This window comes from Carassius carassius, chromosome 45, assembly GCF_963082965.1.
Source record: "Carassius carassius chromosome 45, fCarCar2.1, whole genome shotgun sequence".
Classification (NCBI taxonomy): Eukaryota; Metazoa; Chordata; class Actinopteri; order Cypriniformes; family Cyprinidae; genus Carassius; species Carassius carassius.
The window spans coordinates 13,961,979-13,977,238 of record NC_081799.1 but is presented as its reverse complement, the minus strand read 5'-3'; the positions used below and the strand labels follow the sequence as shown (position 1 = coordinate 13,977,238).

The 15,260-nt window shown below is 36.8% G+C and overlaps 1 protein-coding gene across 4 annotated transcripts in view; it reads left to right on the top strand.

The window, feature by feature from the left end:
- Window positions 1-15,260, top strand: part of LOC132127173 (tripartite motif-containing protein 3-like) — a 30,025-nt gene that overhangs the window by 12,205 nt on the left and 2,560 nt on the right. For 2 of the 4 annotated variants that reach the window (XM_059538859.1, XM_059538856.1), the window contains exons 1-9: window positions 3,788-3,947; window positions 7,052-7,233; window positions 9,975-10,215; window positions 10,593-10,744; window positions 11,321-11,501; window positions 11,580-12,312; window positions 12,437-12,540; window positions 12,709-12,876; window positions 13,704-13,872. In XM_059538859.1, the coding sequence (XP_059394842.1) occupies window positions 7,088-7,233; window positions 9,975-10,215; window positions 10,593-10,744; window positions 11,321-11,501; window positions 11,580-12,312; window positions 12,437-12,540; window positions 12,709-12,876; window positions 13,704-13,872 (1,894 nt within the window). In that variant the 5' untranslated portion in view covers window positions 3,788-3,947; window positions 7,052-7,087. Of the gene's footprint in view, window positions 1-3,787; window positions 3,948-7,051; window positions 7,234-9,974; window positions 10,216-10,592; window positions 10,745-11,320; window positions 11,502-11,579; window positions 12,313-12,436; window positions 12,541-12,708; window positions 12,877-13,703; window positions 13,873-15,260 lie in introns of those variants that run through there. The other 2 variants (XM_059538858.1, XM_059538857.1) reach the window with 1 other exon arrangement.

The following is a 15,260-nucleotide window of genomic DNA, read 5'->3' as shown; positions in this document are numbered from 1 at the left end:
AACGATAAGATTTGTAAGAATTTTTTTAATTTTTTTAAAATATATTTTTACATTAACAGTGTAACTAATATATTATTTATAAAAGACAAGTAATCAAGTTAGTGTTTTTAAGGATTTTAATTTATTCCAAAATTAATTACTCAAGGCAGTAACATTTAAAAAAAAAAGTTTGTACTTATGTTCAGCTATTCTTTTTAGTAGTTAACTTTTGAAACAATTATTTTTTTTTTTACATATTTTTTGGATCATAAATTGCCAAATGTCTGTAAATTGTGGTCACAGTACTTCATATACAATATTCAGTTATATCCAATGCATGCTGTTAAAACTCAATGTGTTCAGGGGAGGTGAGAAAGATGCAGACTCCAGCTGTAACTTTACCTGCTGGTATCAAAAATTTGTTATTTATACACTTTTTTAATGTAATTGCATTGTTTAAAAATTTTTGTACTACAATTTTTTTTTCTTATCCAATATTTTGAGGAGAAATTGATGTACCAAGCTTTTGAAAGCACCACAGCCACACTCCTCAGGAAAACCAACTTTAATTTGCTTACTTAAAGTAGTCTCAGCGTTTGAAAACAGAAAATATTTAATATTTAAAATATTTAACATTATGAAGCATATTAATGGGACGTATCGTGTAATGCCCTTGGCAGAGGTTTATTAATCTTTGTTTGCTCTGTTTTTTTTTATGGATGCGTCAGAGCCCTCCAGAACAGCAGCCCCTCTGAACTCTCAGGGGTCTGGTCCTCTACTCACTATTCAGAGAACACTTGTTCAGTCCTGAACCACAGAATGAGGACACTTTTGCATAATTTATACTTCTAAACTGATAAACATACTGTATAAGTGAGTTTTTCCACTGAAACGCCAGAGGCTGATCCGCAGAGTGACTCGCACCCATCTGTGAATAGCACATGTGCATTAGCTTTGTTAAAACTCTCCACTTTACATATGGCAAGTGCTTTATTAAACGGAGAAGTCTTTGACCTGTTTGTTGGTATTGTTTATATACTTAAGGCAGTAAGTGTTCTTAAATATCTCCTCTGAAAACACACATGCTCAAAAAAAAATTAGTTATTTGAAGGATCAAATTATTTCTAATCCATCTCGTGTACCCAGCAATGCATGCATTCCCTCCAGAAATATTCCCACAGTACAGAGAGAGAGAAAGATAGTAGGAAATTATTAGGACAGGCGAATGAGCTATTCATGGTCTACTGTCAGGACCAGGTCTAATTAAAGGAATAGTTCACCCAAAAATGAAAATTACCCCATGATTTACTCACCCACAAGCCATCCTAGATGTATATGACTTTCTTCTTTCAGACAAATACATTCATAGACACATAAAAAAAAAAACTTCCAGGCTCTTCCAAGCTTTATAATGGCAGTGAAAGGGGGCAAGATTTTGAAGCCCAGAAAAGTGCATCCATCCACCATAAAAAGTACTCCACACATTTCTGGGTAGTTAATAAATGCCTTCTGAAGGGAAGTGATTCGTTTGTGTAAGATATTCATGTTTGTGAAAAACATCCACATTTAATACTTTATATTTTATATAAGTTTACTTTATAAACTGTAATTTCTAGCTTCCACTAACTGTCGTACTTGAGTTCAAAAGAGAGTGGCGTTCCAGCGGATGAGTATATGTTAGCTTCACGATAACCAAGTTTTGTTTATAGCAAAGGAATACCAGTCTCCTCTTGGCTTATAATGAAATCCTTTAAAATTTTCCTTTACAAATCCCCGTTTTGTACTTGATTTGTGACCGGTGGTTTGTTTTACTCTCTCCTCTGCACTTCCACATTATTGGGAGTTATTGACACTCCATCAGCACACTTCAAGTTCTTATTGATCCTTTGTTGTGACGGATACTTGATGACTGAAGTGGAGTTTTCTCACCTCACTGTATATTCGACAAGGGAAGTTCTGATTAATCCTGTAACAACAACAACAAAAAAGATTTTTTTTTTCATCTATAAAGATCACAGAAGGTAAGGATTCAAGAAGATACTTCAATAGTCAGTATGTTTTTTGTACTTTTTGTCTTAAATTCAATACAGTTATCTTCACATTCTATTTACATTACATTCATTTTTAATAGAATTTTCATTATTCTTTGTTTTTTCTTCTATTTTTGTTATAATTTTTAAACATTAATCCATTAATAAAAATTAGTCTCAACTGAAAATGCTTTAAACTCATTTACATATTCATAAACTCATTATTTAATAATATTAATAATAATAAATCTACATATTTAAATACAGTGGTGGCCAAAATTGTTAGAACACTTGGCACATTTAAGAGGTTTCTGTTGTTTTTGTTGAATTAGCCATTACAATACTCATAAAACGAACTATTGCCGGAACTACCTGCGACGGAAGGAATCTGCTGGAATACTAAAAATTATGAACCTGGCCCCTTAAAGTCCAGACCTCAACCCCATCAAGGCAAATTTGGGGCGAGTAACTAGAGTAATAAAACTGCATTTGTGTCTATGGTTTATTGCCTGAGCTATAAATGAGAAACCGCGAAGCAAAAGAAAATCCTCTAGGGTGACGCCAGCTTGTGAATGTAAGAATTAAAACATTAGAGCTCTGAATCCCAAATCTGTGTAATGACCACTGCCAGACTGTGAAATAAGTAGAGCAAGATCTTTCTCTTTCTGTTGGATCCCACTCTTTCTCTCTCCCCTGCGGTCTCCTGACAGCATTCTGTTGAGTCATGTTTCCTGCGGCATGATAGCTCTCCCTCTCTGCAATTGCAGTGACATGCTGTATTACATAACTGGACACAGTAACAGGAAAGTGCCTGGGGGCTCCATCTGAGCCGAGTGGACTAGACATAGTGTCTTATTGCACTTTAAGTAAAGATTAAATAATGCGATCGATCATCAGGAAACTTTAATTATGCTTCACTGTTTGTGTTGTGTGCACTCTAAAAAACCCGGGGTTATTTTTTTTACCCAAATGCTGGGTTGAGCCTTTTGGGTAAACAAGTAAATAATTACATTCATAAATATGCAAAAGTATATGTATTAGGTAGAAGTATAGGGCTTTATATTAATACATGGATAAAATAGAGTTTATTCTCTCATGAATCAGAGGCATTGCAATTCATAATCCTGCAATCTGGAGTCACTCCACCCAGATGTAATGACATCATGTCTTATATAACCATCATACCTAGCAATTGTTTTAAGACTTTACATGTCATTCAGTTCACAAGCAAGCAAAAGTAGGGCAATGTCCTTAGCTAAACCAAGATTAACATTAATTTTGATGATTTTGTCATGTTAAAATAGTTTAATAATAAAGGGAATACACTGTAAATGATCTTGCAGAAATGAAACATCCCACACGTATTTGGATTCAATCACTTAAAAATAGCAGCTTTATCCACCTAGAAGCCTTTTCCTTTAGAAGCAGGTGCACAGTGAACTGAACGCTTTCCTTTGTGGCACACTACAACTCAAAATGCTGTCAAACCGATCGTTATTGTGCATTATTCATCATAAGCTTTCATTCACAATAAAGTGCTTGCAACTAAAAAGCTGGCATTCATTTCAAATCCTCTCCTTTTCCCAACCCACCCAAATCCGTCAGTAGTTGTTTCTCTTTGAGGCAATCCATGCCTTCAGGAAGATAACACTGAACGGCCAATCACAACAGAGCTTGTGGGAGGAGCAAAAGCTGTGCACACAGCTTCAGCCAATGGCGTAGCCAAGTAGACGTGGTTTGGCTTTAGCCAGCCGCCCCTTTGTGACATCACAGCTGTTACTCAGGCAGTGAGAGAGTGCACTAGGCGTGGGGACGAAGAGCGGTGCGTTTATCTGGAGAGGGGGGCTGTTTGTTGTGCAATTGAGCCACCAGGCCATGAAGAAATCTCAGAAAACAACAATGGCACCTGCCTGAGAAGCGTCCACTCTGCTTTTGAGTGTAAGTGTGTTTAGCCCTTTAGTGTGTTTGAGTCTTGGTGTGTGCACGTGAACGGTCGTCTTTGTGTTTTACTTGCTCACTGGAGCAGTGAATAGCTGTGGCTATTAAAAAGAAGAACGCTTTTGTTTCTGTCTCCGGTTTCCTTCCTAAAACAGTTGGTCAGAGTTGGTTTGAGGTTTAGTAACGGTTTCATGCTTCGGTTAGTACCATGTTCGTTTGAGGAGTAAAATATCATTTGAGTTGTTAAGTTCCACTTCTGGAAGACTGAACTAAGAGTTTGGCATCCCATGGACGGTTGATGGATGTCAGGAGCAGGTCGATGGGCGTTGAGTGAATGTGAAAGGTGTTTACACGTGCCATGCACACAGTGACGTGTGGGAGTGGACTGAGGGATAATTTTGTAAGAGGCTGCGTGATACAATTGCTGATTGTTGTTGGCTTCTTTTTTGAACAATGACACAGTGTTTGGTTTCTCAATCGTTGCTGTATTTGGGTCAGGTTTGCTGACCGCTAGCCTTACCCCTAAGGTCTTGCAGATCTCGTTTTAGTGGAAAATCGTGTGGAATGTCAATCATGCATGTAATTAAATGACAGAACACTCGTTTTTGTTCATATCTGTTAAATCCTTTTATATATATGTGTGTGTGTGTGTGTGTGTGTGTGTGTGTGTGTGTGAGAGAGAGAGTCAATAAATCTTAAAATATCAGATAAACTTTTTATATCCAGACAAAGTTAGCTCAGGTCAAATGTCATGTGGTGTGATATTTGTAAGAAAAAAATATTTTTTTACAGTTAAAAATAGATTCAAAAACCTGTTCATACACTGATTATAATGATCAAGGTGTGTACTCTCACATTCATGTAAACTGAATGGATTTTTTTAGGAACACTGCCTATGTCATTGACTTCTGGAAAGGTTCTGCACTTATTTTCAGATGTGTTTCTCAATTCAGACCTGTAAATCTCATTTATAAATAATGTGCTTTGCAAACATGTTTAGTCACATGATCATGAATTCTACGTGTCTGTGTATATTTGAGCCCTCGTCAGCCTAGATACCTGCTGTGGCTCCTCTTTCCGTGTTGTGCCATAAGAATCTCAGCCATCCGCTGCTGGACGTGACCCTTATTAAGCCTACCCCACTGAGACGTGTGTCTAAATATAGCATTAGCCAGCATACATCAACACATCAAATCAGAGAGGGAAAGAGGTTTTGGGGGAGGAGGATTACATAGAGTGGGCAAAGGGAACTGGTGTTTAAAGCTCTCACGTTACCATCACTCATACAGTACATCCATGAGAGCACATGTCAGTCCTGCAGAGATATCAGAGCAGCACCGGAGTAAACCGAGAACAAGACACTCGCTGTCAAAACATGCCAGTGGGCAGAAGTTAGCGACTCTCTGGCCTGCAAACTAGTCCGGCGGAGAGACTTTCCTGAATTAAAGGCCTTATTTTATGATTCTGTTGAATCTGAATTGTAGGGGAGAGTGGGGTAAGATGTGTTAATCTAGTAAATTGTGCATGATTTTAGATGCCACATCTAAATCTGAGCCAACAGGATTTTAATGTTAATACATAAAGTGGGGGCCAAAATGATTAGAACACTAGTATTTTCACCTGCTAAAAATGGTTTTAAGTCAGTTATTTCTATCTTTTGCTGCAGTGTGTCAATGGGAAATATCAGTTTACATTTCCAAACATTCATACAAAAAACATATTTTGCCATTAATTGTAATGATATAAGTCCAGTGTGATTTTTGTTTGCACAAGGAGTCTGACAACAGCCAGTGCTGCACACAGAGATCTGATCTCCTCAATATCCAGTCTGTCTGGAATGACATGAAGAACAAACTGAGACAGACAAAAAATCCAGAAGAACTTTGGCAACGTTTCCAAGATGCTTCAAGAAACCTACCTGCAAAGCTACTTGGAAAAACTATGGGGAAAAAAAACAAAATATTACACAATAACATATTTATGTTATAACATTCTTTATAATATTTATATATTTTCTATATATCTTTGATCATGTACTATCTTGTACATTATTACATCATATATTATTATTTCATAGAACGCCAAGTGAGTCAGTATAGCTCCATTACAAAAAAAAAAAATTGGAGCTTAACTCCTGATGTAAACATATTAATTATATATATATATACATACTGTAGCTGACAGATGACTGACAAATGCACATGTAAAAGTAAAAATGTTTTAAAAAATTTATGCAAAAAAATTACATTTTCTACATGCCAGATAAAGTTATTTGTCAAAGCAAATATATACAGATCTAAAAGAAATCCCATATGCATGTTGGTGAATTGTACATCTAAATTATTTGGCTGAATAATTTATTAAAATACCCACAAATTCCGACCATTTTGCTAGCTGTGGGGTAAAGTGGGTCAGATATGTTGATACATGCTGTGTCAGTGGACTGGATCATAGTGATTTTGCTTCCAAATGCAGGAAATACAGTGTTAAATAGTTTCACTACATTTACTATTGGGTTTCTTTATACAGTGTGCACAGCAAAATGGAATTGTGCATTAGTATATGATTCATCTCAGTTATGCTAATTTGTATTTGTCGTCCTAGGCCAACGTCTATGTTTCTACGTTAGACACTTTTATTTACACATCCTGAAATAGAATGTATCCTAAATTATTAATTTTACCTCTGTCTCATATCTCTTCGCCTAGAGGACAACTAAAGTAAAAATTGGCACAGCATGTACCACCACCGTCAGTAATGGCTGCAGCAGTAGTTCATGTCCTTGTATCAGCCCGCTGTTGTTGTGTCTCATCTGGAAAAGTGGCATGAAAATTGACAGCATCTATTTGCCTCAACAACTCCATAATCCAATTTTCCATGCTCCTCTCTTCTTTGGCCTGCAGAATAAGAATTATTTTCCTGTATTAAAGTTACTGGATTGGTAGCAGCTCAGGAGGCGTCACCTGTCATCTCACTCTCATGTGTTCCTCTTCATATTAGAGGTTGTCTTCTCGTGCCATACTATGTGCATTTCCATAATTTCAAAGTTAAAATGGTGAAGCATTGTGGGGGTTTTCAGTAACATAGCATCTTCTTTATTTCAGGTTTAGGTGTGTCCTGGCCCCAGGCCCCCTCTGTGGATGTCTGTCACCATGGCGAAGTTTGAGACCGGCCGCACAAGTCCAGTGGTCCGCCAGATAGACAAGCAGTTCCTGGTGTGCAGTATCTGTTTGGACCACTACCACATCCCCAAAGTCCTGCCCTGCCTGCACACCTTCTGCGAAAGGTCTGTGTTTGTTGGCATGATTAAAGTCCCTCATCTATAAAAAAATATATTCTAGTCAAATTAATTTCTGGTAATTCCTAATTCGATGATGCTTAGTTAAAAATATCAACAAAAACTTTCCATCATGTACAGTGAGGATTTTTCAAATTACATGTACAGTTGAAGTCAAAAGTTTACAAAATCTGCAAAATGTTAATTATTTTACCAAAATAAGTGATCATACAAAATGCAGGTTATTGTTTAATTAGTACTGACCTAAATAAGATATCACATAAAAGATGTTTATATATAGCCCACAAGAGAAAATAATAGTTGAATTTATAAAAATGACCCTGTTCAAAAGTTTACATATCCTTGATACTTAATACTGTGTTGTTACCTGGATGACCCACAGCATTATTTATTTTTTGTTTTTGTTTAGTGATTGTTGTTCACAAGTCCCCTTTTTGTCCTGATCAGTTAAGCTTTCTGCTGTTCTTCAAAAATCCTTCAGGTCTCACAAATACTTTGGTTTTCCAGCATTGTTGTGTATTTGAACCCTTTCCAACAATGACTGTATGATCCTGAGATCCATCTTTTCACACTGAGGACAACTGAGGGACTCATATGCAACTATTAGAGAAGGTTCAAATGCTCACTGATGCTCCAGAAGCAATACATTAAGAGCCAGGGAGTGAAAACATTTTGAATTTGCAGATCTTGGTAAATTAAATTGAACTTATTTTTCTTCTGAGAAACATAAAAGTATCTTCTGTAGCATCTGAAGGGCAGTACTAAATGTAATAAAAGGATGTTTAGGCAAAATAAGAAAAATGTACACCTTCATTCTGTTCAAAAGTTCAAAAGGCTTTTGGTAAATGAATCAACATTTTGCAGGTTCTGCAATGTGTTTGTAAACTTTTGCCTTCAACTGTATGTATCAGCTATAATGTGTTTATCAAATTAAAAAAAGCCTTTAGAAGTCAAACATTTTGGTTTTAATGATGACATATTAACTTATGCAATAAGTTGCAAGGGGTTCGAAAATGTGTAAATCATGATTAGGCATAAAATAATGTCTTCCGAATCTTTCAAACATGTGAAATTGAGAATTGAACAAATAAATGTCACCTGGTCAGAGAAATATAGGATTCATGTCATGTCCCGTGGCAGGTTTTCTGGTTAATAAAAGGACAATAAAAGACTTGTTCATCTTACAAATAGTTGTCAAAGGCAAAAATGCTACGAAATGTCATATTTTGTGAGAAAGTGTAACTAGAGCAAAACAGGCACTATTTTTGGATTCCGCACCAACATTTTTTTAAAGAAACAAATGATGTTGTCATTATGAGGCATACTATGATAAATATGATGTTTTCATATTTGCAGTGTAGTTATTAGTAGAGAGAGATCACAGAATTATGGGGAGGAGATTGGCTAATTAAGAGATCCACACTTGAGCTTACATTTTTCACATGGGCACCATGGCTCCAGCCTGAGCACATTAAAATCACTTGTCACAGTTTTAATAACATGAGTAATGATTGAAGCATTGATCAGTTGGTAACCTTTTAATAGGATGGCATATGTTTACTTACTGCTGACATTCCTTGGCATGGATGTTCGGTCTTATCCACAAACATTTTCTTCTGCATCAGTGACAGTGTGCATTGTGACAGTGAGACTCTCTGTGTCCTTTGGGTGGTTTGTGCTTTCGGTAGGGTTGTATGTCAGCGAAGTGTTTCCACTGTGATTGTTCATGTTGTGACTGAAATTTCAGCAACGCTTGCCCTCCTAGTCCTCTCATTCTCACCCCTTCACACAGGAGTAGCTATATCATTTATGAAATATGAGCGATACGCTACCATTCAAATGTTGGAGGTCAGTAAGATTTTCAGATGTTTTTGAATCACACAGAGGCTGCATTTATTTGATTGTACAATACAGTGATACTGTGAAATATTATTACAATTTAAAATAACTGTTTTCTATTTTAATATATTTTAACATTTAGTTTATTCCTGTGTGGAAAGCTGAATTTTCAGCAGCATTACTCCAGTCTTCAGTATCACATCTTTCTGATTTGCAAATTTGGTGCTCAAAAACATTTCTTATAAATATCAATGTTGAAAAGAGCGGCTTAATATAAATTTTTGGAAACCACTGACCTAAACTTTTGAACGCTAGGATATATTCACAGTTGCTATATATGTTATATGCTATATATATATATATATATAATTTTTTTTTTTTTTTTTTCTAGTTTACTTTTACATTTTAAAGTAAAATGTGTTTTTTTTTTCATACTTTGGCCTATTCCTGCTTAAAGGGATATTCCATTCCACCCAAAAATGGAAATTCTGTCCTAATTTACTCACCCTCTCATCTTTTAAAACCTGTATGACTATTTCTTCTGAGGAACAAAAAAGGAGTTAGCAGAATATTCAAGCTGCTCCTTTCCAGAAAATGATTGTGAATGGTGACTTAAGTTTCAGTTGTTTCCTCACACAAAGCTATTGTATGACTTTTAGAAGACTTGAAATATAGTTAATGGTTTACTTTTATAATGGGGTTTTTTTTGGAGCTTATTTGTCCTTTCTGGAGCTTGACAATCCTTAGTGCCCATATACTGTTCAGAAAACAGCAGTGTTAACATTATTTAAAACATTTCCTTTTGTGTTCCACAAAATGGACCAATAATAGTGGCTGGGCAATTTCGTCTGAGGTCTTTAATCATGTCTGTCATTCTCTCTATCTCACAGGTGCCTACAGAACTACATTCCTCCTCAGTCCTTGACACTGTCCTGCCCGGTGTGCAGACAGACCTCTATCTTGCCTGAGAAAGGGGTGGCAGCACTTCAGAACAACTTCTTCATCACAAACCTCATGGAGGTGCTGCAGAGAGACCCAGAATGTTCTCGGCCAGAGGCCTGCAGCGTGCTGGAGTCTGTCAGTGCAGCAGCCGCTGGGAAACCACTCTCCTGCCCCAATCACGAGGGCAAGGTAAGCCTCTTACCATCTGATGATGAAACCAAGTTTGGCAACATTTGGTGGGAATATATGAAGAAAAAACCATCAAAACAGTTGTTGGTAAAATTGCAGCCAGAATGTAGAAATGCCTGTACAGCTACAAGTGAATGGAAATTTCTTTACCACCTCTCATTTTGTCTACATTTGAGCCAATTTTTCTTCTCCTCATTGTTCTTTCTCATTCCTCTGAAGCACACCTGAAACTGCCAGCTTCTTTCTTTTATGTGTCTCCAAAGTCATACTACAGTACATGTGTGTTTACGCTGTTCAGGCCTGTTAGTATTCATTAGCAGCTTTTGATAATTCATTAGGATGCTGAATGAATGGGTTGCTCACTGGTGCCCCTGCAGGTGATGGAGTTTTACTGCGAGTCGTGTGAGACGGCCATGTGCCTGGACTGCACGGAGGGGGAACACAGGGAGCATGTGACCGTTCCACTGCGAGATGTTCTAGAACAGCACAAAGCAGCACTAAAGAACCAACTGGATGCCATACACAACAGGTACATGTCATACATATTTAGCAGTCAGATGTTAATATATCTGGATTTGAGACTTCTTTATGCACCAAGAGCTTGTAACACTCCAAAGAGAAAAGGCAAAATTTTAATTTATTTAAAAAAAATTATTATTAAAAAATGTATTATACAGTTTCATATATGTGCGTTTGCATATATATAATCTATATTACAAGTAACAAGTGCACAGACACACACACACACACACACACACACATATATATATATATATATATATATATTTATTTTTTTTTATTTTTTTTGTGTGTGTACTTATTAAAATATTTTTTATATTAATAAAACTAAAGATTATATTATAATGATAGAATAATATATTCCAAAAATATGAATATAGCATGTATTATAATAAACTCTCATCTTAAATATGAATATGAAAATTTTTTATTGTTGTATTAGTTTTATACAATTTATGCTGTATACATAAATGTTATTGTTGTATTAGTTTTATACAATTTATGCTGTATACATAAATGCCTAAATATAAATATATATTTATTAAAATATTTTATATATGTGTTTGTTTGTTTTTTATTCGGTCAGGCTGCCCCAACTAACAGCTGCCATTGAGCTGGTGAATGAAATCTCTCAGCAGCTGATCGAGAGGAAGAACGAAGCCGTCAATGAGATCAACATGACATTTGAGGAGCTTGAGAGGGTGTTGCACCAACGCAAAGCTGCACTCATCAGCGATCTGGAGAACATTTGTAGCACCAAGCAAAAGGTCAGAAATCTCTTGATAAGTTAAACCGGTTGTACTCTCCTATCTCTCTAACGCTCCTTTCTGTGTTGTCCTATGCAGGTGCTTCAGGCGCAGCTTTCATCCCTACTGCAGGGAAAAGAGCACATCCAGAGCAGCTGCAGCTTCACTGAGCAGGCCTTGAACCACGGCAGCGCCACCGAAGTCCTGCTGGTCCAAAAGCAGATGAGCGAGCGTGTGGGCGCCCTCACCTGTCACGACTTCCCTGAGCGGCCACACGAGAACGCCCACTTGGACTGCCAGATAGAGACCGAAGGCCTGCGACGCTCCATCCAGAACCTGGGCGTCCTGCTGACGACGGGAGCCGTGGGACACACCAGCGTGGCCACAGGAGAAGGCCTCAGACTTGCGCTGGTCGGTCAGCATGTGACTGTAACTGTTACCACTAAGGATAAGGACAGCGAGCTTGTGCGGACCGGTAACGCAGTCATCCGAGCCGAGATAAGGGGGCAGGACGGAGTGCAGGCGACGGAGGTGGAGGTCGTGGACAATAAAAATGGAACTTATGAGGTAGGGTACATGCTTAAGAGTGAAGGGGAGTACTCGTTCTCTCTGATGCTGTACGGACAGCCTGTGCGGGGCAGCCCGTTCAGACTGCGGGCGATAAAGCCATCGGACGTGCCCCAGTCTCCTGATGATGTGAAGAGGAGGGTAAAGTCTCCCAGCGGAACAGGAGGACACATCAGGCAGAAAGCCGTACGGAGACCCTCCAGCATGTACAGCACTACCAAAAAGAAGGAAAACCCCATTGAAGATGAGCTCATTTATAGAGTAGGTAAGAAGCTTTGGTGTAAAGGATAACCCTGGTGTTCACAGTAAGTTTGACATTAAATTGTTGTGATATAGGTATATGGAGTCACAGTTACTTGCAGCTGAATATCTTTTTTCTGACCCCTCAGGCTCTCGTGGACGTGAGAAGGGAGAGTTCACCAATCTACAGGGCATCTCTGCTTCCAATAATGGGAGGGTCATTGTAGCAGACAGTAACAACCAGTGTATACAGGTTAGTTAATGCATGGCAATATTACGAAAATTATAGGCATTATATGAAGATTTTTAATGGATATTGAAGTAATCAGCCGGTGTGTTTTACTTGGGATCAATACAGAGAAATAGAACGATTTTCATTGGATTTAGTGCAAAATTGGATGGTTAGTTTGATTTTATGTAGGTGTTTACCAATGATGGGCAGTTCAAAGCGCGCTTCGGGGTCAGAGGTCGTTCTCCAGGACAGCTGCAGAGGCCGACAGGAGTGGCAGTCGACACAAATGGAGACATTATTGTAGCTGATTATGATAACAGATGGATCAGCATCTTCTCCCCTGATGGGAAATTCAAGGTAATGTTTAGATCACTATTTACAGTTTATATATATGTATACACTACCTACTTAAAAGGAATAATTAAGACGTTTGTGAAAGAAGCCTCTTATTTTTATGATATATTTTTCAAAGTTAAAGAAATGAACAGTTCAGAAAGGACACATTAAATTCAGAAAGGACACATTAATCAGAAGAGGCATTTATAATCTTACAAAAGATTTCGATTTCAGATTAATCCTGTTCCTTTTAACTTGCTGTTTATTAAAGAATCCTGAACAAAAACAAAAAAAATTCCCTAAAATTATAAAAAAAAAAAGAAAAGCTGCTTAATATTAAGTACCAAATTAGCATATTCAAATTATTTCTCAAGGATCGTGTGACAGTGAAGACTGGAGTAATGATGCTGAAAATTCAGCTTTGCATCACGGGAATAAAATTCATTTTGAAATATATATTAAACAAATATAGATTTAAATTGTAATAATATTTCAGAATTTTACTGTGTTTGTGATTAAAATAAATGCATTCTTGGTAAACACAAGAAACCTACTAAAAACAAATACTGTATAATACATAAATACTCTAATAATAAATAATATTAAATACTGCATTATTAATAAATAACATAACTTTTGAACGTTAGTGCATATGTAAATAAAGAAAGAAACATTAAAGTCTCATTGACCTTAAACTTTTGAATGGTATGTCTCTATATATTGACATGAATTATTACTTGAAATTTATTCCGTTTTCTTACTTATTTCCATGATTGACTAATCATAATAAAGTATTTTAAAGAGCCGTTTAATAAGGTCCTCTCTCTTTTTGTCTGTGCCTCATGCAGAATAAGATTGGTGCAGGCCGTCTGATGGGACCCAAAGGAGTGGCTGTGGACAGGAACGGTCATATTATCGCAGTGGATAATAAAGCCTGCTGTGTGTTCATCTTTCAATCTAATGGCAAACTAGTGACCAAGTTTGGAGCCAGAGGCACTTCAGACAGACAGTTCGCAGGTAGGTAGGTGGGTGGTGGGTGGTGGGGGCTGGGGAACTGCAACACAATGACAATAGATCCAGTGTTGAACAATGTCGTGCGTTTGTGGTGGTTCACCTATCTAAGCAATAAAGAGTCACAGAAGTGTTGTTAGCACCCCGTGTTGTGTGCTGTGACTGCTTGTTCTCTAACATATCTTCCTAATACTTCATTTGTCTAACTCAGGATCTCTCTTTTTGGAACCTAAAATGTTGCAATTCATCAACAAACCTAAAAAAACAAACAAACAAAAAACAAGATAAATTGTGTTTCACTACAAAAGCAACAACAAAGAATCATTCTGGGAAGACAAACGGCCCAGAAGGCTGGTTTGTTTTATATAGAAATGGCCAGATTTACCCAGGCTTCAGTTCCATTGTCTGAAAGGATGTAAAATTGTGTCAGTTCTGTTCCTGTATATTACTTTAGCATTACCCATATTTCCAGTTTCATTATCTGTCTGTGATAAATAATGAAAGCCAATGCAGGATGGGCGATATACCAGTATACACGATTAACTGGTTCACCCCAAAATGAAAATTATGTCATTAATTACTCCCCCTCATATCTCATAAGACCTTCATTCATCTTTGGAACATAAATTACGATATTTTTTATGAAATCGGAGCTATCTGACCCTCCATAGACAGAAGATGTAACTCGGGGGAGAAGAATGGTTGAGTAAAATGTTATTTTTGTTTTTTTTGCGCAAAAAAAACGTATTCTCGTAGCATCACAAAACTGAAGTTGAGTCACTGATGTCACAGGGTGAGTGACATGGGTGAGTAATTAATGACATAATTTTCATTTTGGGGGTGAACAAACCCTTTAACCCGTAGAGATTTTAGACTATTAGCTGAAAAAGAAAACGTGACAGTATAATGGATCCGGGAAGCTCTTAAAGTGACGGCAGTCTATTATTCTTGCTGTCTGTCATTAATGTTAATCAAACAATAAAAGAGAGAAAATCTCTCTCTGCTCTTGACTAAATAACTTTTGTAACTTTAATAAGAAGAAATACATATTTAATTTAGACAGTGGAGAATATGCAGTGTTTTTATAAATTTGACAACTTTATACAATGTAGCATTTCTTATTTACTCTTATTTACTACTACTTACTGTAGTTTTTTTTTGTCCTATTGTTTGTAATTAGTTTCTTATTCGATCACTGACTGTTTACTCGTCTTCGGTGAGCTTGAGTGTTTTTTTTATTTTTTTATTTAGGCTAGTATTCTTTTTTTCTTTTTTTGTGATGTTGACACTGGTGACAAGAATTATCAAGTTGCTATGGTATCAAAATGTATAGATCATAAAGAACTTATTTAAAGCAAAACTATACATCTATATAGTCAATAGTTATACTGTTA